This window comes from Tasmannia lanceolata, unplaced genomic scaffold (assembly GCF_043159265.1).
Source record: "Tasmannia lanceolata isolate RefF3 unplaced genomic scaffold, GAP_Taslan_0.1 ptg000011l, whole genome shotgun sequence".
Lineage (NCBI taxonomy): Eukaryota > Viridiplantae > Streptophyta > Magnoliopsida > Canellales > Winteraceae > Tasmannia > Tasmannia lanceolata.
In genome coordinates, this window is record NW_027518688.1 from 23,462,851 (window position 1) to 23,489,568 (window position 26,718).

General features: G+C 38.1%; 1 protein-coding gene across 3 annotated transcripts in view; it reads right to left on the reverse strand.

The window, feature by feature from the left end:
• The window catches only part of LOC143886697 (RAD3-like DNA-binding helicase protein), a 36,776-nt gene that overhangs the window by 6,656 nt on the left and 3,402 nt on the right, over positions 1–26,718 (reverse strand). The window contains exons 1-21 of one of the 3 annotated variants that reach the window (XM_077390773.1): positions 24,748–25,095; positions 23,006–23,099; positions 22,850–22,925; positions 21,256–21,320; positions 21,109–21,153; positions 20,898–20,998; positions 20,675–20,816; positions 17,194–17,255; positions 17,028–17,107; positions 16,875–16,945; positions 10,960–11,047; positions 10,816–10,888; positions 10,639–10,734; positions 9,224–9,332; positions 7,194–7,287; positions 6,984–7,067; positions 6,735–6,891; positions 6,251–6,456; positions 2,977–3,021; positions 2,697–2,725; positions 2,497–2,618 (exon numbers count right to left, since the gene is read on the reverse strand). In XM_077390773.1, the coding sequence (XP_077246888.1) occupies positions 2,497–2,618; positions 2,697–2,725; positions 2,977–3,021; positions 6,251–6,456; positions 6,735–6,891; positions 6,984–7,067; positions 7,194–7,287; positions 9,224–9,332; positions 10,639–10,734; positions 10,816–10,888; positions 10,960–11,047; positions 16,875–16,945; positions 17,028–17,107; positions 17,194–17,255; positions 20,675–20,816; positions 20,898–20,998; positions 21,109–21,153; positions 21,256–21,320; positions 22,850–22,925; positions 23,006–23,099; positions 24,748–24,976 (2,068 nt within the window). In that variant the 5' untranslated portion in view covers positions 24,977–25,095. Of the gene's footprint in view, positions 1–2,496; positions 2,619–2,696; positions 2,726–2,976; positions 3,022–6,250; positions 6,457–6,734; positions 6,892–6,983; positions 7,068–7,193; positions 7,288–9,223; positions 9,333–10,638; positions 10,735–10,815; positions 10,889–10,959; positions 11,048–16,874; positions 16,946–17,027; positions 17,108–17,193; positions 17,256–20,674; positions 20,817–20,897; positions 20,999–21,108; positions 21,154–21,255; positions 21,321–22,849; positions 22,926–23,005; positions 23,100–24,747; positions 25,096–26,718 lie in introns of those variants that run through there. The other 2 variants (XM_077390772.1, XM_077390774.1) reach the window with 2 other exon arrangements.

The following is a 26,718-nucleotide window of genomic DNA, read 5'->3' on the forward strand; positions in this document are numbered from 1 at the left end:
TACACGTATGTGTAGCTACACTTTTCTCATATATATATATATATATATATATATATATATATATATCAATTCTGATTCCGGTGAGAGCTACTGAAACTAAGCAACCATCAACCAAGATAAAATACCACAACACCGACCATCTAGTATCCGGATCTCCTGCCCGATCAGCATCAATGTATTCTTATATATCAATTCTCATTTTTCTTTGCCCAAGAGAAAAAGAAACCAGTGTATATAGCTTTCAAATATCATGACATGTGAATGTTAGATAAGTAATTGTTAACTTACCAACTTCTCCGAAAGCAAACCTCTCAGATAGCAAAAATCCACGTGCGATGGTCAGCCCAAGTGGGACCACATGTGCCACGCGTTTGCCAAGTGGGCCACACGTGCGGGGGAGTGTTAAAGTATAAAAAATAAATAATGCATTTCTCCAACAGCTTAAGCTTTTGGAGAAGTTGGTAAGTTAACAGTAATATCATGACAGGTGAATGTTAGCTACTATGTAAGGCCACCACAATGCCCTGGTATGCTAATAGATTTTTCACATGTTGTCCTTGCTTTCCACTTACCTTTTTTTGAAAACAGCTGGCGTACTCTTTGATTTTCAATTTAAATTTCGAAACTTCTCTAATATATATATATGAGACATGTCTTTCTTGATCTATGACCATCTTCTCTAGAGTTCTATCAAGTTCCACTAGCATGTAGTACTTCCGATCTCCAGGTCCTTTCATGTCTGTTAAGAGATAGGATGGTTTAAATTATATTTATGTCGCTTTTAGGTTTAAGTTTAAATTCAAGTTGTTTTTACTTTTATCTATGATTATTAGTACTTAGGATAGGCCCCATCATAATAAATCCCCAAATGGCAAACTTGCAAATTGATTTAAGAGACGCATATCTAAGAGATCCATAGGGTTTGTGGAGTGATAATTCAAACGTTACGTTCAGCAGAATGACAGCCTGAGGATCTTGTGGTGAGATATTTGGTTGAAAGGAGCTGTATCTCTGATGTGTCTCTTCAAGGATGGGACTCTGTTTGATCCAAATCACCGTCGGTAAAGGGTGACTTGGGACTGATTTGGGACTCTCCAGCTGGGGCACTACTATGGAGTATTTTAAGGGCTCTCAAGGTGTAATATTTTGGGTTGCAGGTGCTATACTCGTTGTACGCTGGGGGATGCCTCGTCCCCATGGTTGTTTTCTATTTATAGTTTGATTAATAAAACTATCTTCTTTCAAAAAAAAATGCTACGTACACCATCTTTCTTTCCTCCTCTTTAAGTGATAGGAGAAGGTTCTACAACAAGGATATGCAGACTCTAAGCATAGAAGGGCTTGGGTGAGATTGGTCACAATTACTCACCAATCTCAAGACTTAAGGATTCCCTTTTTCTATCTTCATGCATATTGGGGATAAGGGAACAGTAAATTACCTATTTATACACTTACATAAAGACAAAAACATCCCTTAGAATGCAATATAATCTGTTGAGTTAAGTGTCTTGAATTTAACCTGGTGGGGTCCGAAATATTGTGTGTGACCGGGATGCGGCCGCTCGGAATGGCCAGTTTTAGGTGATTTGCTGATTTCGGCCCGATTCGAGTAAGTTTTGGCTCGCTTTATATAAAGAGGTTTTAGGACTTATTTCGATCTCTTGTTCTTTAAGAAGAGGGTTGAGAGCAACGAAGGGAAAAATGTGTACTAGGGTTTCTTGGGGTAAAATGTGTACTAAGGTTTCTTGGGGTTTTGGTGAGAGATATTGATCTTATCTTGTAATCTCCTGTTTCTATAGTAAATTTTCTCGTCGCCTCTGCCATGGATGTAGGCTTTGCCGAACCACGTAAATCTTTGTGTCTTTGTGCGTTTGCTTGTGTTTGGTTCTTTCGTTTTGCTTTGCCATTGAAATTGCAGATTGCTACCGGGGGTTTTTCACAAGATAATCACATTTTAATAAACCATGCACCTATTAGCTGAAAACTCAAAACGCAATGTTTAAATTAATTAAAGACAAAGAAGGGGATTATCCTTCATAAAATACTTTAATACTTTTATATGCAAGGGAACGTGTTCAAGAATTACTCATAATGTTGGGGCAAATAAATACAATGGAATTATAAAAACAAGGAACATATATAAAATAGATCCTCAGCTCCTGAAGAAAAACAGAACAATTAGTGATGTATTTTAATTTTAGGGCAATGCACCATAAATTAAGATGAATGAGAGCTGTACACAAATTGCAATGCAGAAACAATGAAACACCATTAAAGAAAATATATATTAAATAGACAAGAATTTCCTGACAGTTTACATTTCAGAAAAGAAATTAACGAGTGGTACCAGGTTTGGTGAAATTACATCATAAGCCAATAACTTATTCCAGTATAGACTGATATAACAGAAATCAAAAGTAAGGCATACCTAGGGATTAGTCCCGCCCTAAAATGGGGTGGGGATACCCTATGTCATCAAAAAAAAGCAAGGCATACCTGCAGCCTGATTCAGAGCACGAAATGCTTGATGGCAGTACCATTGGCTCCCACTTAAAAGTTTCTTAGATGATTTAAATGTGTCATTATACTTTTTCTTCAGCACAACTTGAATGTCATTTCTGGGAAAAAGTTCAAATCAGTTGCAGAAAGATCAAACTCGTAGGGGGTTCCTTTGAGAAGATTTAATGATGACTTACTTGTTTGGGAATGGAATGCCAACAATTACCTAAATTAATCAAGGATAAATACAAACATATGCATGTCCATCTAAAAGGACACTTAAAGTGATAGTAAGACAAATGGCAATAAATACCAGATTCTGGTCATTGGGCTCCACTTGGCTGGTGGATACCAGTTACCAGGATCTGAAATTTCAATGCCAGAGATTTGGCACGATACATCAGATTAGGTACTGGTAGTCGTTAGACATGAAAAGAATTATATGACTTCAAAAATCAAAGAGGGTATGAAGGATACAACTACACGTGCATTTTCATCAGAAAAGTCAATCCCTTCTGAGACCTGTAAGAATTAAACAATAGTTCATAAATAAACCACTTTCTTTTTTTGGAAAGATAAATAAATCAAATGTATTTATAAACAATAGTTCATAAATATATTTTCTTGAGTAGAGTTTATTTATAAACAGTTCATAAATACATTTATAAACAATATTTCATAAATATACCACTTCTTTGTTATATAGATTCCATTGTAAGGTCTGTTCTGCTACTTGCTACAACTATTTGAGGATCAAGATGAGAATAGAGAGCAAGGTTTTCATTTATAAGTTTATAAATGCGAAGAGAAAGGAATATTTTAGAGTAACAACTTATATATTTACTTGTTCCTTAATGTTATTTGCCACATAATACGATACAAGGACTATATTGGTCATTTGTACGACTGCCTCTCATCGCGGAAAGATTTATGGGAAATACAGATGGGTCTTTGCTCATGTATTTGTTAACTCAATTCGGCCAATGGAAGGACAGCATATCATTAATTTTTCATACGGCGTGAAAGGTAGAGGAAATATAGATCCAAGGTTTTCAAAAGAGGAACCATTTCCATGTTTACCGTCAGACTTGTACTCTCCAAACTTGTGAAACATATACTAGTTTACAAAATATAAAAGATCCCACGACCTAAGATTATTTACAAATCTGTCATAAAAAAAAAAACGATTATGTACAAATCCCAATCTTTCAAAAATTATATTGATAATTGTATGCTTCTCTTGCACATCTCCATATCCCTAACCCTGACCACGAGATGTAATCCCATAAACAACCTTAATCCTAAACCTTTCCAAAGCAAATCCATAACCCTCAAACCCTAAACCTAAACTCACAAAGCGTAAAACATCCCCTTCTCAAAACAATATCATAAAACCATGAGAATATCCAGATCTAGAGAAGGAGATCGAGATCCCAAGCAAATCCATAACCCTCAAACCCTAAACCAAAACCCACTAAGAGAAAACATCCCCTTCTCAAAATATACAACCATGAGAATATCCAGATCTGGAGAAGGAGATCTAGATCTCGATTCCTTCTCACTTGCGTAGTTGTAAAAAACTAAAAACACATTCAAATCTTGATGTTGTAACCCACACCACACAAACAAACACAAGCCCCTTAACAAGTAATGCAATGTAAAGGAATTCTCTTCTATGATTTGTGGTGGCCCTTCACACAGATCCTAGTAACTGAACTCCTTTTACCCAAAACCTCACAAGTGCAGAAACCCTACATCCCACTCCACCCAAAACCCAATCTTACCAACTTTTGGCTAGTCAAACCTCACTCTTCACAGAACAAATACCCAAGATATAATCCTTCGACCCTAGTCCTCCATACCCAACCATGAGCCATGAAAAAACATGCCCTAACTTCATGTTAGAATAAGTCTAGTAGGGACATTATCGTCAATGTACTTTCTCTCTTATTATATAAATACTTCAGTGAGGGGGCGCCTAGCCCTTTCTCACTTTTCTCCTCTTCATCTTCTCTGCAACTTGGTATCAGAGCCATAGGGTTTTGATCCCCTAGGGACCACCATCGTCACCCTCCTCACCAACCTCCATCCCTCGTTTCCATCTTTCCAATCCCTCTCCCATCTCTCGGTCCCCCACCCCTCCCCTCTCTCTTTCCTGTACGTAACAATCCCCCCCTCCCGTACGTAACACCACCTCTCCCCTCTCTCTTCTCCCGTATATCCCCCACCATCCCACCCCCGTACGTAACCATCCCCCATCCCCAAACCCCCCCCTCCCACCCCCGTACGTAACCATCCCCCATCCCCCCGTACGATGATCCCACACCCCGTAAACCCTCCCCCCCCCCCCCGCCCCACACACACACAAAAAATCCCGTATGATATCCCCCGTACTATGACTCACTTTTCTCCTCTTCATCTTCTCTGCAACACTTCTCATCCAAAAGTAAAACATCTACTCTTTCAACCTCCATGTGTGAAAACCCTGAAGGTCATGAAAATTCCAAAACCCTATCAATGCAAACTTTAACAAATTCATGTCCATAGCGTTTGATTTTACCATTTCCAAAAAAAAAAAAATTCTTGTCCCAAATCACGAAATTACTAATTCAATGCAGTCCAACAACCTAAAATGTCAGCCCGAAACCCATCCTCGTGCATTCTCCTTCAACATGAATTTGTCATCCCCCTAAATCAATATCAGTACACATGATATGCCACTATGGTACAACCCAATATTATTGAGGTCAGCCATGTGGAAGCAATCATGGCCATGGATGCTACAAAACCTATAATAGCAATTGAATCCATTTTTACAACCATCATGCTCTATGGATGAAGCCACCAACATGTTTCAGAAAAAAATTTCCTACACTTACCAACCACAATTGTGTGTCAAATGTGAGCTCACCACACAAATCACATACTCTCGATGACCAGTACCAAATTATATCTGAATCTGACATGCTCTCTTGTACATACAATCTAGATAGGTCAATAATTCAATGAAGATTTAGATTGATTTTTTGGCAATGGAAAAACATATCATGTGAATCTTGACCATACAAAACTGTGTAATAGCATTCCTTATCGGGGTCATGATACAATGCCCACTGTTGATGGAACAATGCTACCTATTACACAAACGAATTGCGTATGTTCCTACTTTTATAAGGAGCACTCAATAGAATTTCTCATGCTTAAAGTAGTGAATAACATTTTATTTGTATTTGCCTTTTCATGTTTTCCTTTTCCCTGTTTGTCATTTCTTTTCCTTGAACAATCTCAGTCTAGGGCTGTTTTCCGGCTGATTTAACATTATCTTTCCTTTCAAAAAAAAATCAGACTTAAGTGTCCCCCATCACGCAAAACCTTATGATCGTAATGCGAAGATCTACCAAGCAAAAGATGACATGCATCCACAGTAAAGAGTTCACAATCATTGTGTATATACCTCCATTAAAAATGGAGGAGTATTACATTTGAATTTTTAGAAGTATGACTTCAAAGGTTGGAGGGAAAATAAAAAAAATGAAAATCCCCAACGCAATGCTTAAAATCCTACTGAAATTGAAATTTTAAGTGCTTACAAGTTCCACAAGAAGATTTGATTCTTACACTATATGTGAAAGCATCAAGGCACTGGAAGGAATAGCCAAGAAGCCAAGTTTGTTTTTACAATGTAAGGGATGTATATAAGGCAAAGATATATAAGTAGATGCTTTTTGAAAATAAAATATGAAATGGGCACCTTTCCTCGACAAACTGCAAGAAAAGCAGCACCTCCTTTCACATTTTGTGGAGAATCTTTGGTCATCGAGTGCTTAAACTCTCGTTTCTGACCTCTTCTGAGCTTCCCAGATCCAAGTCCTAGGCACGAAGTTCTATTTTTTCCACAAATCGAATTGTAATAGCCCTTCAAAACATGATCAAAATCATCTTGGCTTCCTCTTGGCTCTGGAGAGACCACGGCGAATTAATCATCCACCATATTCAATGTTTTTTTCATGATACAAACACAATGCACAACAAATGGGATATGTCAAGAGGATGTTAAGCACAAGATGCAATGCAATATAATGTTCAAGAATGTAGTTCCGTCCTAATATCATTTTGAAAAAAAGGCTAACAAAATGAAATTATTTCTTCACAAATATTCAAACCATGGGTAATTAAATGGGATGCAAGTATCCAGTAGGTAAGACATGCCCACATCTAAAGAGAAGAATTTATACCAACAAAAAGGTGCTTTTGTGCATTCAAGTGAGACCATTGACCTGTCTGAACCCAACGCTTGCACAGCTTTTCTAGCAACTTATAGCTAGGGAAGAAAACAAGAGCACCACCTGGCACGGTCTTGCAAATTGCCTCTAAAGACGCCCCAAGTGCATCCTTCATAATCAACGTAAATAATTCTTATCTTTAGCTGAGAGATGGATTTATTCTCAAGAAGTAAAATGTTAGTTCCAGGCGTCAAATCATACCTGGAAAGCATATCCATCAGCTGTTTTGTAACTAGCATTCAGTGGGCAATTGCCCGGGCCATTAGAGATCACAGCAGCCCAAAGCTGCAAGAAATATACGATGATAAGATAACCAGGAGAGCTATAAAACTAGAGCATGACACTATAATAACATAAATGCATTTATGTCAAATGATCCCAAAAAAAATTATAGGGAAGAATAATTCATACCTGTGATTCCACATCTATCACATGCGGAGCTTCCATACATGCTTCAAACTGAACACCAAGTTCAGATGCAAAAGAGCTCATTGGTGAGAGAGTTCTGGGTAACCAAAAACCAAGCGTAAGTAAAAAAAATAATACCTCTACATTGCATGCCACTGAAGCTAAAACTTTGTACACATATCCAAAGATCAAATAAAACGATCAAATTTATAAAACAAACTGATGCTAATCTCAAGAGAAAAGTCTTTAACAAGCACAACCTAGGAATAGATTATAGCAGTCCAAGACTAATAACAACATGATGCCTCAAATTTGCCTCAAAGTAATCTCTCTGTGGCATTTCGTTGTTGTTTGTTGTGTGTCCCTATGTGACTTGGATTGTTGTTTACTTCGCTCCCTCTGGCTATGTGGTTTGCGTTTGCATCTTCTCTGATAGTTCTCGTCTGATTGTCGGTGGTTGTGATTGTCATTGGTGTGGTTTGGATTGATTGTTTGTTGGTGATTCATTGTTGGTGCTTATTTGAGTAGCTTGTGTTATGGCTCTCCCATCGACTTCGTCTCCTACGGATGTTCCTGCTCTTCAGATGACCTCTATGAAGTTTCGTCCTGTTTTGGCCGAAACACTTACGTTTTACTTTTTTTTCTCTTCTCGTCTTCTTGCCTCCTCAAGTAATTGTCTTTAGTATTTTCTAATGTCCATTTACTTGAGATTTACGTGTAAATAGGGGGATACACCTGTGATGCAAATTGTAGGCCCAATAAGAGGCCTATTTGCCCAGTAGGACAATTAGAATCATTAGATATTTATTTCCATGTTATTTTAGTTTCCAGGATTTTATTTCCACGCTACTTAGAATTAGGAAGTTTAGTCTTTTAGGGATTCTTAAAAGCTTATTTATAGGCCAATTTACAGCTCTATTGTTAACTTTGATGATTATTGATTATTGAGATTCTCTGCCTGCAGAATTCTTCTTCTTCTACTTCTCCCTAATTTCGTATCTTCTTCTCTACCTATTCTTCTTCTCTCTTCTTCTTCCCCTATTCTTCTTCTATTCCTCTCTTCTTTTCTCATCTCTTCTCTTCTTCTTCGCTTTTATCCCCTTTCTTCTATTTCTCTTACCTATCCTACATCACCCAGATTTAGATTTATTAAAAATAATTTCATGACCCAAATCTACCATACAAGAATAAAAGGTCAACATTCCAATTCTAGCACAAAATTTGACCTTTTCGGTCATTTCGGGCTGAGTCAAAATCTTATCTTCCAAGCAATGGGGTATTTTCCAATTTTAAAAAATCATAAATTCTATCATGTCCAAAGTCCAAACATTATTATATCCCAAAATGCAGGTAAAAAAGTTCTCATAATTTAGTCTCAAAAAAAATTTCATCTAATCGGGTCAACACAGGCATTTCAGGCAGCTGATATTGATTTTCCTTTTAACTAAATGTTGGATCTTTACAACTTGATGTTATGATGGATTGGGTTGCATAGGATGACCATGTTGTTTCAATTTTTTTTATTTTTTTTATTTTTTTAGGAATTTTTAAAAAATAATTTAACGATTAAAAATATCTCCATCGTAGCGTCTTTTCCGAAACATTCCGTTCCACTGACCAAAACGAAATGGTGAATGAAACAAAATCGATAACTGATGTGGGTGTGTGTGTGTGTGTGTGTGTGTGTGTGTGTGTGTGTGTGTGTGTGTGTGTGTGTGTTTATATACATATATATTCTATGTGGGTCGTGGGCTTGGAATTCAACCCTCATGAACTCCATCTCCACCCTACTTTCTTCATTTCATCCACTCATCTCTTTTCTCTCCATTTTCCACTGCTTGGGTAGCCCCATCCAAGAATTTCTTTTTTTTTTCCTGTTACTTAAATACTTCTTCATAATAACTAAGCAAAAGAAATATTGTTACAAGCATTGTAAAACTTTGAGGCTGCATATATAATGCCTATTACATTCCAATATGGAAATAGGAAATACTGGAATTTGATAAAGTCAAGGCATGTGCTTGGATACTTACCCAGATGTAAGGATTACTGACAGAGAAAGATCGGCAATTTCTTTGAAGACTATGGCAGGATTGAAACACCATAGACTCAACGAATGTGTCCAGCCACTAGCAGCATGTACTGGGTCAAAAATATAACAAGATTAAATGTTTAAAATAGAAACGGAAAAAAAAAGAAGGGTGCTGAAGTAACGACTTATCTGAAGGAGCAAACTATCAAATGGCCACATAGGCACAGATGTGAAGAGCATGTCATTTTAAAATGCTAACAAACACATAGGCACAAATAGTAAACCTAATTTTCTATAGTAACACATCAATGAAATTAACCTTTGATAATAAGCACAGCTTTAACCAACTAAAACTGAAATCAAGCACAAATGCAAGCCCGTGTGAGAATGGAATCCCTTAAATTTCCATTGTACATTAAAAGGATCTATTAGATGAAAAATGTTATAGGGTCAAAAAGTATTCTAGTGACAGCAACGCTATAGATGTGCAGAAAGAGGAGAGAGAGGGGGAAGGTGAGCATAAAACCAATAACATATTAGTCAAAACGTCATAGCATTATAACATTGAATATAATGATTGTAATATAACTTTTCTATTAAGAGATGGGTATCCTATCACGATACCCGCATCGGCCTAAACTATTTTTGGAATTACTCATGCCGCTCTTTAGTTGAATGAGTTAGCGATCACTAGAGTTGGGTTTCGCCCAACATCAATTGGAGGTGGGACGGAGCTCCTAGATTTGGAGAAATTTTAGGAATCCAAGGCCAAGAGAATAAATTTGTTGTCCAAGTGAAGGCTTGGCCTACATAAATATGATTTATTGTCTTATTGTCATTTGGTTAACTACAACTACCCAGTTATAAGCCATAGGACATTCATTGTAGCCCCCTACGAACAAATGAACAAGATGATTGTCTGCCAGCAGGTAGTTGCCCAAAGTCGAGAGCTACCAGTATCATTAAACATAGTTGTCTAAGTTTGGAGGTGCATTAAATGTTCTATATGGGCCTGGGGTGAAAGCCTAGGTCATTCCATAATTGAGAGAAAAAAATGATCTTTTATATGGGCCAGGGGAAGTAATTTCCTCCTTGAACTGTGATTGATTGCTAGGGCTCTAGGCAGTCATTGAGCAAGAAGGTATTCACCTAGGTGATCATCTAGGGCTAGAACATCATAAGCCACTAAACTAGGCGATGGACTGGGCCCTATACTTCTGTTGTAAAATGGCCCATGTCTTGTATATCAAAGAGCCTTAGTGAGTATCAAGCTTGGGAATGGGAAATACTAGGTTTACAAGTCCTCCGAAATTTTTTTTGCATTATCTCGAAACAAGAGAATGGAGACACTGCACTTTGAAGTCAATGATTGGGTTTTGTCAGACAAAAAAGGAAAAAGCACACGTAGCCACTCACCATCACCTCTTTTAACATATCTCTGCAAGGCAAGTTGATAATCAAGTGCATGAAGGCCCTCTCTAGAGAAAATGTAACTGAGCGAAGAGAATAGCCCTGCAAGACAGAATCAAAAAAACTGTTTCAGAAATAAAAGTTTGGAAGTGATCAAATCAATAAAGAAGAGCACTTGAGTACCCTCTAGTGTCACAGCCGACATCCCACTTAAATAAACTCCCCCCGACTCTGTATCTGATGCAGCTTTGATCGCCTTGAGCAACAAATTTAACTCAATTACAAAAGATTGGCAAGAATTAAACCTAACAAATGTTAAAGATATACCTTAGTGGCACATTCTTGCAAGATCGGAAAGCACTGCTGGGAAATACCGGCTTCTTGAAGTTCACTCAAAGCCTTATCACCAGTCCAACTGGAATGAGTTTCATGGCATCAATCCAAATATAAATACTTAGAATCCTCTTTTTGAATCCAAAATGCTAATGCAAACATTTAGTAGTGTCCTGACTGTCTTTGAGTTATTTTGTGGGCATATCTGTGCAAAGTGTTTGTGCAACCCAAAGAAGGTGCAAATGACACCTATGGAGTATTGGTGGCATTTATCAATCAAATAATACAGCATCTAACTAAACACAAGTTGTTTCCATCACACTTTCACTTTCATAGATTTATAAGCAGCTCGATGTGATATATGCCATAAAATGATCATGAAACAGAACACTTCTTGTTAATTCACTGCAGAAGATTAGGAAAACCTACACACGGGTCTTCAAAAACCTAACTCCCAAGTCTGTGTACTCTACTTGGGGATTGTGAACAGTCCTAATGCATTGGACAGTCCAATAGTGAGAGATTCTTCATGTTGATAGGAAGCCAAGCTCCAGCTTCTTTGATCATTTCTACAGACTGCAAGTGATTCTCTGAGTCAGGTGGTGTGGTTTCTACAAGTTTTGAAGTCTGTAGAGCTTCTACCTAGCAAATACAAGTACCCTCCAAAGTTCTAGCAGAAGCCATGACTGAATCAGTGGGTTGCTTTTACTGTTGGAACAAGGCAGTTATACAATACTGGAGTAGATCCTGAGGGTCTCTGTTTAAAGAAGATTGCATCGAGCCTGAGGTTTTTCTACATACCTAGTTTTCTCATTGAGATAATAGTGATGAGCTTATTGTATGTCTTCGCTAATGGGGCATAACCACGAGCACTTAAATTTTGAACCACTAGGGTGCAGAGTCTCAAATACTTTGTTAGGGGCAATGAACCAATTCGGGGAAGCTTCTTTAATGTGCTCAATCTAGTGAATCTTGTCCTATTATGGATGTAAGAGAGCCTTCAAGGAAAACTTCTATGGTTATTTTTGGAGCCAAATTTATTGACCTCCCACAGATTAATAATGCAATTTCAAGATAACTCATTATCACTTGGAAGAAGGCAGGCCCGAATCAGTTTCATATACTCTGTATTGCTGATGGAATTGTTCAAGTTTTTAGGATAACCAACGAGCTGATGAATGGAAATTAAATTCATTGGCAAATTTAGTACATTGAAGACATTGGACCGGTTCAAAGTTGTTCACCCTTTAGAGTGATAGGTATATCACCCACTCCAACTGCATGCATAGGAGAACCATTAGCAGTGACAATGAGATTGGTAGTTTTTATCAAATCAAATATGAAGTACGGGTGCAACTCGGGTCGGGTTCAACCTGATTTTTGGGCGGGTTGGGTTGGGTTGCGGGTTGGGAATTTATAACCCGACTGAAAATCGGGTCGGGTCGGGTATCGGGCAACCCAACCTGAATTGTAACCCGGCCATTTTCTGCTAAGTTTTTTTTATTTTTTTTTTAAATTTTACTACTATTTTTTAAAAATTTATACACACTGGCCTGTGTACTGTTTCTAAAATTTTAAATTACAGAATGCCACTTGCACTCTCGGTAGTGTTCAATCTACATTTATGCACCTAATTTCTGTCTTTCTATACTGGATCCATTAGTGTCTTAATTAGATGAATTATATGACATCCGTGCATATTTTCTGAGGAAAAATACTGGCAGCAGAAGTACAAATGGGGCCAACATATTTGATGGTCTAAACACGATTCAATATAAAATCAGGTCGAGTTGAGGAAATTGCTCCTCGGGTTGGGTCGGATTGAACCCCTCCGGATTGGAACTCGGGTTGGGTCGGATTGGAAAATGGGTTCCTTGGGTTGGGTCGGGTTGGCCTCAACCCGACCCGACACAACCTGAGTCGCACCCTAATCTGAAATCCCATCAATAACACTTAAACGTGTTATGCCATATCAGGTTGGATTTAACAACAGTGGCTACATGTCTGGTAGGCAGTTTCTTGATTTTATTGTATTTGCTATCAAATTCATTGATTCTACCAAATGTCTGGTAATCATGGCATGCTTCTTAACCTGGACCGGGAGAAGACTACGATAGGTTAGACTATTAGAGTGGCTTCTTATTTTGTGGAATACGGACCCTGGAAATGATGGGAGTTGGCGTCAAGGGGAGAAAGTGGGTGGAATGGTGCTAGGGGTGCAACTCAGGTCGGGTTTAAACAGAAAAAAAAAAAAGTCTGGTCTGGTTGAGTATGGTACGGGTCAGGATCGGGTTTGGGTTGGGGTTTCATAACCCGGGTTGAGTTCAGGTCAGGTTCGGGTTGAGGGTTTGGGCAACCCGACCTCAGTGAAACCCTATATTTTTTTTTATTATTATTTTTTGTTTTTAGTAAGCTCAAAAACTCGGGTTGGAACTCTGGTTGGGTCAGGTTCGGATTGGAAAAAAGTGTTCCTTGGGTTGGATCAGGTCGAACCTCATCGAGTTGAGTAAATGGTTCCTAGGGTCAGGTTCAGGTTGGCCTCAACCCAACCCGAGTTGCACCCCTAAATGGTGTACATCAATTGTTCACTTCATCATCTTTAATGGAGGCCGATTTGTCATTTTAAGGCCAATAGGGATGCGTTTGGATTGCCGGGATCAAGAATCAGTATCGGTATCACATTCCATTCCAATTCCCTCCGTAAACGGATAATGATTCCAATTCTAGGGCCTGTGTATGCGCTGGAATTTATCTAGGGAATCAATCGTGATTCCCATTCTAGCGTTTGGTACTGTCCAGACCAATGCCAGAATGGAATCAAATTTTCAAAAATTATGTCAATCAATAATACTCGTCTCTCTCTCTCTCTCTCTCTCTCTCTCTCTCTCTCTCTCTCTCTCTCTCTCTCTCTCTCTCTCTCTCTCTCTGTGTGTGTGTATATATATATATAAGTGACAGTGATGAAACGATGCAAGCCCCAGCCTAGTGCATTTTCAACTGAATTAGCTAGAGGGCACTTGAGAAATCACAACCAAAAACTGAATTGGCCACGAACTGTCAATCAAACTAGCCTAGGAGGAACCTCCGGAAATTAAAAACTGCAAGGCAAGCTAAATAACATAGGGATCAATATGGACACAGTTTGCTAAAGCCTGAAATTCATGCTAAGGGTTGTGCTTGCTAGTACAAATATGCATATACATTTCTTTTGCAAGTACTGCTAGTGCAATTGAACTACCCAACTTATGTTATTGACAGTTTGGTTCTATTTCATTTTTTTATGTATGAAAAGGTCTGTTGTGTTCTATCTACAGGACCCTACTGGAGCTTATGTAGTGAAAGAGAAGGAAGAGACAAATGTCATAATTGGTTTTCAAGACAAATGTCAAGATCTTAGGTTTATGGATATTTAAAAGCACAGCCACATCCAATTATGACTGAAACCTACCATCAAGGTTCATCAAAGTTCAAAAGTAGAAAAACTAGCATAAGTAATTTTTTTTTATTGATTAGCATAAGTAATTTCAGTGCAACTAACAACAAATAAGAGCTATCTAAAGCCACCCATTAAAAGGGTATTACAAACACTTCACAAAAGGACCCAAAACTGGTAACTTTAATCATAAACAAGCAAGCAGCCCATATCAAGATACAAGAGCTATCTAAAACCACCCATTAGAACAGAATTGCAAATCATCATCAAGGGAAAAAAAAACCAATTCTGGAGAAGCAAAAAAAAAAACCAAATTATAATCCTCAAATCATACTTCAAGTAGGGAGAGAGATAGAGAGAGATCTGGAACTCTGTTTCTGCTCAGAAACAGAGGAGAGAGAGAGAGAGAGAGAGAGAGAGAGAGAGATGTATACCTTGGATTGCTCTTGATTTGCAGTAGCTGGATGAAAGGGGGCGAGAAGGATGTTGACCATTGAGAGAAGAAGACGAGAGGAGAGAAGTTCGATAGGGCTAACCTAATATTGGAAGATAATATCGGGAGGAGATTTGCGCCTATTTTCTCTCTTGATTCCCGGAATCAGAATACCATCCCCTTGGGCGGGTATCAAAACACGCCCATTTTTCCAATGTTTTTTTCCGCTTGGAAATCGTTTCCCATTCTATTTTATGGACAAAACCAAACACCGGAATTGCCAAAATGGGTATCAAATACCGATACCTATTCCTGATTCCGGCAATCCGAACGCACCCTAGGGGTCTTAGGCAGGGTGATCCTTTGTCCCCCTTCCTCTTTACATTGGCTGAAGAAAACATTGGCAACATCCTTGCCAAAATCGTGGAGTCCGGTATGCTTAAAGGTCTTTCTGCCCGCACGGGCGGCCCTTATCCCATCTGCAGTATGTGAATAATACGATAGTCTTTGCAAAGGCCTTCTCCACCCAAGCTACTTTGATGAATGTTAACATCCCATTTATAGAGGGTTTGTGTGTGGTATTAAACTTGATATGCATGAGGTAGAAGCCCTCGCATCTGTCCTGAGTTTTAGTGCAGCTACCCTTACAATCAAATACTCCCCCTCCCCCTAAAAAAAAGGATGTAATGCAAGCCTAGGGTTCGCAAATCAGATCCGGGAACATTTGGAGCGATAATAGGATCATCAATTCAATAAGGGCAGCAAACATACATTCCCAAGCAATTTAAACATGACATGATAGTCATTCACAAGTAGAACATTCATATACCCATCAAAAAAAGTAGAACATCCATAGAAAACCATAACTGTCGAGCTCTCATTAATATAAACGTAATCCATCCAAGTAAAGCACCATACAATAGATCCTAGATAAATCAAGTCAACTATAAAAAACTCAAATCAGAAGAGTGCTTATGACAACACAAAAGATCTATAATAAGTCTAAGAAAATAGTTCAGATCAGTTCCTAAATGGTAGCCAAAGGGTAGTAAAAACGTGAACGATTCGGGAGAGCATGGTGATGGGTAGCAAGGGGGTTAGGGGAATGGTTGGGGAAAAGAGGTCGAAATGAAGAAGAGGGGAAAAGTTAGAGAAAGAAAAGGGAGGAAAAGAAAGGAAGATCTGGACTTCGGCGTGTGTCGGTAGGTTTTTCCTTCAAATTTCTCTGATTTGATGATGCCTTTTGAAGGGTTTGAAAGGTTCTGATGTTCTTTAAACATATGCCCCACTCATTCATTATTTCAATACTCTCAGAATCCAAGATGTATCTATTTACCTTGACATTTTGTTCGTAGTTATATAGATGGAAGTGGCATGCCAGATTAAAGGTTGATTAGATTTCTTTGTAGCATAATTTATAAATGTGTTATTTCTTATCTGCTAATCATTGTTCTACTTAAAGAAATGTAAAAACTATGACCATGCAGAAGTTCAAGTATGGGTTACTTCTCTAGCGAAGCAAACAATTCACCAAGTCGGAGTTATCATTTATTTTTTTCCTTTCTATTTTTTCTTTTCTGAATCATTTTTTGTTTGTAGAATTATAGGTAATATTGGTAGGTTAGATGAACTCTTTTCTACATTTGAAATCATTTAGCAAATACATGAATTATATCTTATTTTTCCCAGTTAGATGAACTCTGTTGTACATTTGAAATCATTTAGCAAATACATGGATTGTATCCTACTTTTCCCATATACATTAATATTTTATAAAAAAAATATTAATCATTTATCCTTTCTTTGCTGTCCCGTGGATCGTATGGGGGTTTCTTACTTGTGTGTGCGTGCGTGCGTGCATGTGTGTGTGTGTGTCTGCGTGTGTGTGCGTGTGTGTGTGTGTGTTTGTGTGTGTGTGTGTGTGTGTGTGTGTGTGTGTGTGTGTGTGTGTGTGTGTGTGTGTGTGTGTGTGTGTTAACCCATCAATCAAAAGAAGCATTTTCAATAGCGATGAATAAGAGGCAAGTAGTCAAATTCACTCACCATGAGTAGTAATGCTCAAACTCATGCCTCTTTAGGTTATCTTTCTTCTGCCCGATCCAGCTTATGATTCCCTAGATAATTGTAGTAATCAGCATTTACTAGAGCACCATCAATTTAAGGATTAGTTTGATACTTTGCCAAGTAAATGGATACCTGAATCATGTCATACAAAGGTTGGTAAATCATTGCAACACTCTCAACCAAGCACAATTGCCCCAATTCCGTCTGCAGTCCTTTGATAAGGATCCGCAATAATAAACACCATATTAGATTCCATACAGTACACTACCAAATCATAAGTTGTATAGAATTAACTTACTATCTAGGATTTCTTCTTCAACATCTAGACTACCAGCATCACGTGCAATGTCCTCTATATTGCTGTAAAATAACGAAGGCGAATTAGAAATTGAAGCACCTACAGACCATCGGTAGCATATAGAACTCCATGTAAAGACGAACTTTTCAAACCCAAATTTAGTAGACCATAACATACTTTTCACAGACAACAAACATTGAACTCATTAAAAGAGATATTACAACTTGATTCAAAGTTAAGACGTAATCTTCATATATTATTGACTCACTCCATTCAAAAGATAGCATGAATCACAAGTAAATGCTCTTCATCCAAAACAAAACAAAACAAAAAAAAAACATAACACAAGATGTTGTAGGAAAACAACATTACATGCACAAATAAATGGTTTGGCAGTAAAACAAGTAGAAAACCAAGGTACTATTAGAAGATAGTGTTGATAATCTCCTCCCAATAGCAATTTATGGGTTCCAGAAAAAGATTATATGGATTTTATTATTTCATCATGTTCCAAAGAATTTTTAAGACACCTATATGTTGTTGATTTTGAAAAGATGTGATCTTGATACCAATGATAACTGCTTGCAAACAAAGTAGCAAGAAACTTCTATTGTTTACTTCATGAAATACTGAATGTAGTGACATAATGTCCTTTGATTTTCACAAAACATATTTCTTAACATGTAAAGAAAATTTTCATCAACAAACAAAAGGCAGGGCCAAATGAAGCCAAAGAAATAGCAATGTGCTTGCATGTGCAGATTTTCAATAAACATGTCTGGATAACTTCATCCAATGACCATACCAGAAATATAACTCTCAAGCATTGTAATGTTCTCCTTTTGGAGTACGGTCAGATGTGGGTTGGGTCACATGTTATTGAGACGTCCCCCCTTGCTACCTTAGGAGTAGTTTTGATTTAAATTAGTAAGATGGTTTAAGTGAATGGCCCACTTACATTTTTTCTTATGAAGGCAGTTGAGCGGAAGCATATTTTGTACATGTTTGAGCATTTTAGAACAGCAATAGTTTTATGCAAAACAGTCCAAACGTGAATTTGGAATGACGGAAATTTTGTATCTTAATTTTGTATCTTGCGCATGTAATCAGTAAGGAAAGAGTTAATGTCGATCAGCAAAGGATAGCCACTAATTAGAACTGGCCTCCATCCACAACCTTGACTTAGCTAAGAAGGTTTTGTGGCCATTGCAGATATTGTGGGAGATTCAAAAGGGGATCCTCAGCTTTAGCTGCACCTATAACTTAATTGCTTAAGGGTGATCTTGGGAAGGGAGGACTTGTCATGTTCCCTTGTGATGTAATCCGACTATAGATCTTTCATTTTTGTTGATACTTTACTCATTTTATGTTTACATTGAGGACTTGTTGTTTTTAGCATTTTATAGTCTAGATGTGGGGGGTGTCCACATCAACTAGGGCCCCACTCATGCACACAGCACCCATATTTCTCATATTTCATTTCCCCTTTTAGTTGGCCTATCTTACCCATTTTACCCCTCATGTTATTTACTTGTTCTTATTACAGCTGAGGGCGTTGTGGTCATTTCACCACCACTTGAGTGATTTAAGTGGAGAAAGAATTCGCTGCAAAGTGGCCACCACAAGAGTACTTAAGGCATCTTATAAAAGAGAGCCTAGGGGGAAGAAAACCCTAACTTGGAATATTGGGAAATACATGTGACACAAGGAGGAGCCGTCTCCCCTCCAAAATGCCAATGGCGCCTTCCACCATTGCAGAAGCAAGGTGAGTCTACCCTTCTCTCTCTCTCTTCCTCCTCTTCTTTCTTCTCTTCTTCTCCTCACATTTTCTTCTCTTTTCTTTCTTTCTTCTTCTCATTTTCTTCTCTTTTCTTTCTTTCTTCTTCTTTCTTCTTTCCCTTCTCTCTTCTTCCTTTTCTTCTCCTTCCTCTTTCCCTATTTCCCTCTCCCCACTTTTGGTTTTTCTCTCTCCCCTCTCTCGATCTCTCTATCTCTGTCTCGATCTCGCTCTCTCTCTGTATGTGTGTGTTCTCTCATCCCTCTCTCTGTTCTCCCTCATCTCTCTCTCTTTGTTCTCTCGTCTTCGTCACTTTGTTTCTCTCTCATTCTCTCTCTACTCTCGTCTCTCTCTCTATTGTCTGGTTTCTCTCATATTCTCTCTCTGATCTCTCTGACAATCTCTCTCCTTCTCTTTCTCGCCATTTCTCTTTTCTTCTCTCCGTCGATCTCCCTTTCTTTCTTCTTTCTTGGTTTCTTCATCTCTCCCCCCATCTTTTCTTCTTCTTCTTCTTCTTCTTCTTCTTCTTCTTCTTCGCTTTCTATTTTCTATTTTTACCTCTCTTCTTCTTCTTCTTCGCTTTCTATTTTCTATTTTTACCTCTCTTCTTCTTCTTCTATTATGTCCTCCCTACCCACTGTTTTGGAGGTTGCAGCCATCCCCTTGTGTGGATCGTGTCAACAGACTACTCCCCCATGCTCTTGGGCCCTCTTTCGCATGGATTTGAGGTGTGGACATTGCTACTCTCCCGGGTGAGACCTTTCCTTATCATATCAGCCTCATTTCCACATCTAGGCTATAAAATGCTAAAATCAGCAAGTCCTTGATGTAAACATAAAATGAGTAAATTATCAACAAAAATGAAGGATCCAATGGTTGGATCACATCACCTTGTTGAAGTAGGGTAAGATTTGGGTCATGTTTTGTGGGGTGTCCCCCCTTGCTACCATAGGAGTAGTTTTGTTTAAAATTGTTTTTTTAATGGTAGTGTTGTTTTCAATTAATAAGAGGGTTCAACTGAATGGTGGGAAATGGGAACACTTAATGTTTTTTCTTATAAAGGTTGTAGATAAGGTCATTGGGGATTGAGATCTTCTTCTTCTTCTCCTTCTTCTTCTCCTTCTTCTTCTTCTTCTTCTTCTTCTTCTTCTTCTTTGGATTTTGGCACGAAAGAGAGAGGGCTGACCCCTTACTCCTCATCCATCCTCAAGCTCAAGGCAAGGCTGATCCTTGCTCTTGCTTGGAGGTTTAAGTGATGATCCCTTGGGTTAGTTCCAGCATGGATTTGCGGAGGATTCACACCTTGTTTTTTAGTTTCAAAGTCACCACAAAGTGTAGAGGTTTTTTTATATTAGGGTTGTTCAACTGAGAACTGTTTTCATGTGATATTCAGAACTGTATTTTGACCCATTTACAGTTCAATAGTACCCTATTTAAGCTATTTGTACATCATTTACAGACGTGTTTGCTCTAGCTTTGGTTTTGAAATTTACTTGTAAAATTAGTTCACCGTTGGCACGTTTAAATTTGGTGGTTTCAAACCAGGGTTATTACAATCGTCAAAACAAAACGGTAACTGCGAACTACTAGAAACCACAATAAAACAAATAACTTTTAGAACTCATTAATACTAACATGGAGTGCACAGAACTAACAAATTTGAAATTAGATCTATTTTATTGGTAAGGAGCTTTCAATGCATACTGGGCTTCATCAAGAATGACAATTGCTCCTTTTATATCCACTTCCATTGCTCTCCGGACAATCGGATTTATAATATAGCTGTATGGACAGAATACAAGTTGAGCGTCTGCTGCCATGGCCCGTGCAGTAAAATATGAACAACCTGCCAATAAAGGTATCCACAGTAAACCTTTGGATGCCAACATCAAGTTTTTAATTAAATTAAATCAGAAGAAAATAAAACCTTGCATTTCCCTGCCAACTCTCACAAGATCTTCAATATCATGAGCCTCATGGCAGCCACCTTTCTGAAAGGAAGGATGATTTTTGACTTTATGCACATTTCTGGTTTTGTAAGTTTGGGTAGTATTCATTATATGATCACCACAAAAAAAAAGGGATATCCAGAATCTGCAAGTGTTTAACAACAGAGAAACAGAAAAGCAGAAACTTACTTGAATTCATAGCATGATACATCAGGGTCTTTTAAAAGCAACTTGCTGGGAAAATTACAATAAACAAATCTTAGCAGAAAATAGAGAGAGAGAGAGAGAGGGAGAGAGAGACAAAAGGAACCAGTCTTTCGAGTTTAAGAACTGCACCACTCCTCATCAACATTCTCTTTTGTGCAAACGCGTTTGTTGGTGCAGTAATGTTTCCGTGATGCCTGAAAAGGGTAACACAGGAAAGAAAGAACATCAGTAAATGCTAATTCTACAAGGCTTTTACAGGAAGATATTAGTACAACAGCTAACAAAGACATAACTGAAGACATTGCTTACATAAATAAAACAAATCTAAATAAATAGGGTATCTGGAGATAGCTTCCATTAATATGCTTTGGCTTACCTATTGCGTGTTTCATTGCCCAAAGCAACAAAGGTCAAGCAGGCTAGGTTTTTTTTATGTATACATACATACATATAATATAAATGCATATGTAGATATGTGTGTGTGTGTGTGTGTGTGTGTGTGTGTGTGTGTGTGGGGGGGGGGGGGGGGGGGGGGGGGGGGGGGGGGGTACATGCATATACATTTATGGCCTGGTGAGACCCACCTAGTTGACCGCCAAGGACCTAGTTGACCCCAAATTTATATGAGTTGATAGTGATATCAATCTACTTTTGAGGGCCTAACACCCATACCAGGCAGTTTTAAATGAGTACTCAACTCCGATGCATGAGACCATATAGAATCAGTTGCACCATCGACAAAAAGAGCACATCAAAGATCTCCCTAACTCCTTAGATGGCTTGGAGAATAAACCTCAGTTCCAACTGCCACCTTTGAGGTGCTAATATTAAGGCCCTTAGAGAACCCCGTATTGTGAGTGGACCAGCTTGAAAATTGCTGACATAATCTGAATTGAAGGTTCCATGGATCTTTTCAAAAGAGTGTATTCTTACCATCTCCAATAAGCACACAAATACAAACTTCAGCATCTTCTTGGGTATTTAAAAATTAAAATGTTTCCCCATCCCCATAAAGCAAAGGAATTTGTTATCCCAGATAGATCAACTCTTCATATAATTAGCCTTGACCTATTCACACCATAAAGAGTATCTACCATCCTCAAGAAACCAAAACCGACATATTAAAGAGGCACGGTTCCAATCCAACAATTTGTGAATGCCAATATCACCTTCGCCTTTAGGCAAATTGCAAACATATTTTGTCCCAGTTGATTGGATGAGCTTTCTTCTTAAGAGAGGGCCAAAACCAAAATCTTTTCAATTTTGTACAGAATTTTCTTGGTGATTTGGAAAGCTGCAGTCTAGTAGAATTGAAGGATGATAGCAAAATCTATTATTTATTTCTTTGCAAGCTGATTTAGTTAACATCCACATATAAGGATGAAAATGCTGAGGGATAATGAGAAACCCATTGGCAACCGAGGATAAAAAAATTTAATTGCGATCATTCAAAAAAAAGATAAATTTTTTAATTGTGTTACACAGTGTAAAATGTGTCATGTTGTTTCACTTCTTTTTTCAGAACAAAGGCGGTGGTTCACAACTTCATATGGAATTTATTTCCAGTATTGGCTTTGTAAAAGCTGACTATTAAATTCAATGTGAACGCTAATATCGCCGACTAAATTTTCAGTTTCTCAGGTTCACGTGGAATACCGCATATGTAAAATCACCTGGCACATCAAATCACTTGTCAAGTTCTAAAAGAATGAGATACACTTACCAAAACTGCCATGGGAACCCGATATGATGTTTTACGGTATTCGCGAATAACTTGACTTATCTGCGAGTGTGTCCTCCTTACAACAATAACCCCACAGAAAGTGATGACATTATTCAAAATAACAGTACCAACCAGTTCAAACCGAATAATACTTACGAGGCATAATAAATGGTAGGTGTCGTGCGTTTCTTTCGGGTTAGGTTGTTTGTCATGGATGAAGACTGCTCCGAATTCCCCGAAATTAAATTGCCTACAAAAACCACCCCATCATGTTTACTAAGCAATGCCAAAATGAGTAGAATTAAACAGCTCTGGATTTCCCAATATCGAATTATATCAAAAAGCAATCACATTATCCGCACAAAGTTAGCAAAAAACGGGAATATAATTTTCAAAAACTAAAAACCAGCAATTTTGATACAGACGCAATATTCTACTCATCAAATAATTACAGAATATGAATAAATAAAGGAAGAAGAAAAAAGAGTTGATTCATATGCGAAGTCCCAAAATATGGCCCAACTTCAGATGACTATTGTGCGCCATATCACAAGCTCAAATAAACACAAAAAATAATGACTATTGTGATTTGCAATCGCCTGATTGGACAGGGTATGAAAACGGAATTTGAATAGCTGCTAGTCTGTTATTATATCAATCAATCTTGCGAAAGAATACACCACCAAGTAATAAGATTTATCAACAGAAAACCACTAGTTGAACTCCAGGAATTCAGAACAATGAAGATAATCAAAGAGAAATATTAATAGTACATAATGATCAAGAGATTAGATATTCAAACTGACAGTGCATCAGTTCAACTTAAACCCACTTCAATTATGAACAACAGTGAATAATAATAGAACAAAAACAAGAAGCCATACTTGATTCTGGCATCTCGAAGGATCGTGTTTGCAAGGGACTGTTATTGCTGTTGCACTTGAAATTTCTAACAGCAATAAGTGATTCCAATCATGGGTTCTTGAATGTTGGAAGACTATCTCAGTGTTTCAGATAGATATCTTTGAAGGTCATTGCTGATATCTTGAATAAAGTTGTTTTATTTATTATTCATTTATTTTCCCTTCTTTCTCCGTTCTTCTTTACATCTTTGCTTTAGGCTTGTAATAATAAAGAATCGTTGACAATAATAACATATTCAGTCTAAAGCAGTTCCCCCATATCAACTTGTGAAGTACCTTTTTGAAACTCATATGAAATATGACATAGAAAATTTCCTCAATTCAAACATTCTATGATAAATGATCAACCAACAACTTTCACCAGAATAAACGATGCCATCCAAGATCACTCTGCTAGATATGTCATTTTCCAATAGTCAATCTGGTAATGCAAGTAGACATAAGCAAGTCAAGGAAGACTATCAAAAAGTTGATCATAGCTATTAGGACAGTTGTGGTTTGCCCTCGTGTTTAAGCAGTGGCCATAATAATGATATAAGAATACATGCTTCACAGATGCACTTAATCTGGGACAAAAGCTTAGTTGAGTTGAGGAGTTTCGTTTATCCATCAAAACCCTGCTTAGCTAAATTTCGATGAACCCATTTCAATGTGCAGTCAAATGCCCACTATTCATCACTCATTTTTATGTTGAATTCAAAACATTTGTTGTACAGACTAGGGGGGTCTCAAGATCATGTAAAAAACACAGAATATTTTTTCCATTGATGATGTTCCTAAAGTTATGTGCTACCATTGATACTAAAAATGTCAATTGGGCTCTCTCCTAGTTCTCATCATCAATCATCATTCTTCCACTACTAATTTCTAATTCAAGCATGGTCATGTTTTTTTTATTCCACATATGTTGACAAGTAAACAAAACTCGAAAAACAATACAGAAAAGGAAAAAAATAATAAAACCCTAACCCTTACCTGAAGGCTCCGGTTCAGGAACAAATCCACCACCAAATGCAAACGGATCGGGAGTGGGACCAGGGTTAGGTGTGGGCCCAGGTCCGGGAATGTGCTTAGGGTGAGAGAGATTGGAATGTGGATACTTGGATCTGTGATTTTTTTGCCAGGAGAGGGCAGAGCAGAGGAGGGGGAGGGATTTTCCGGTACCGGTGGGGGATTCAAGGAGGGCGTGGTGAGATGCGAACATCGACACTATACTCCTTCACCCAAATGGTTTTAGTGTAGTCCTTTAAAACCCATATGTCTATAATTAGATTGGGTGAGTAGAACTGTTCATGAAGTAGAGATAGACATCCTCCCAGTTCCTTCAATACCATCGCCCTCCGATTTTTCCTGTTAGAACCAAGGCAGCACTCCGGCGGTGAAACAAAACCGAAATTTTCATCAGTGATATTGAATGAAAGAATAACCTCAGATCCTGACATATGGAAGTCTGCATCGATCAGCTATTGAATTGAACCATTTGCGAATATAGGTGCTGAAAAGTAGTTGACAAAAGGAGCATCATAGCTGATCTTTCTCCATGAATTGCTGCCCAACGTAAGTACCTCACATCCTGCGCAATTTCTTGTCATGTCACTACCACAGTAAATAATTCGAACCAATTTATGCTCTCTAGTTGATCGATTATATCCTAATCCCGAATATCCCTCCAAACATCTTAAACTTTCAAGGGTTAAAGAATCAAAAATTTTGAATATTTTGGAGGAAGGATTGAACAAGTATAGATCCAAATATCCGTAATGGCATAGACAAACTATGGTGGTCCCTTATATCTGACCCCTACTTCGTAGACTTCCACTTTCATAGAGCTGCTCAAACACCCATCATCTATCTTGGATGTTTGTTTGATGATTACAAGTTTATAATCTGGCCTCAAAGTGATAGAGAAGCAAATGTCTGTATCGAATCCCCTGAAATGGAACTAGAACCTCCAAACTGTTTACTATCTTGCAATGGCTTGTTATGCCATTACGGATATTTGGATCTATACTAGTTCAATCCTTCGACCAAAAAATTCAAAATTTTTTATTCTTTAACCCTTGAAAGTTCAGGATATTTGGAGGAATATTGGGGATTAGGATATGATCGATCAACTAAAGAGCATAAATTGGTTCGAATTATTTACTGTGGTAGTGACATGACAAGAAATTGCGCAGGATGCTTAGTTATAAATTTCGTTCCAGTCGTCGTTCCGTTTTAGCTACTGGAACGGAACGTTTCAGTGTTTCGGCCGTTTCGTTCTGCATTTCGTTCGAAACTTTTCGTTCCGCTCCGGCGAGGGGGATTTTTTTTTTTTTTTAAATAGTTAAAAATATGAAAAAAAAATCCAGCGGGTATGGTAATTTTTTTGGAATTTTTGTTCCACTCCGGCGAGGAGCATTTTTTGGAAATTTTTGAATTTTTTTCTAATTTTTTGCAAAAAGACGAAAATAGCCCTCCAAACAGCACCCCCACCGTCATAAAACGAGGGTAAATATGTAAAATACACTCCCCAACAGCCATAAGGGCATTTCTGTAATTTTTTGAATTTTTTGTATTTTTCCAACCCCATTCCGGCCGGAATAGGGGGTTTCGCCCATTCTGGCCGGAATTCCGGACGGAATGACCAGAACGGACCGGAACGGAAAATATAGGCATTCCGTTCCGGAATTCCGGTGCGTTCCGGCCGGAACAGAACGAAATTGATAACTAAGGCGGGATGCGAGGTACTTACGTTGGGCAGCAATTCATAGAGAAAGATCAGCTATGATGCTCCTTGTGTCAACTACTTTTCAGCACCTATATTCGCAAATGGTTCAATGCACTGGCTGATCGATGCAGACTTCCATATATCAGAATCTGATGTTATTCTTTCATTCAATATCACTGATGAAAATTTCGGTTTTGTTTCACAGTCGGAGTGCTGCCTTGGTTCTAACAGGGAAA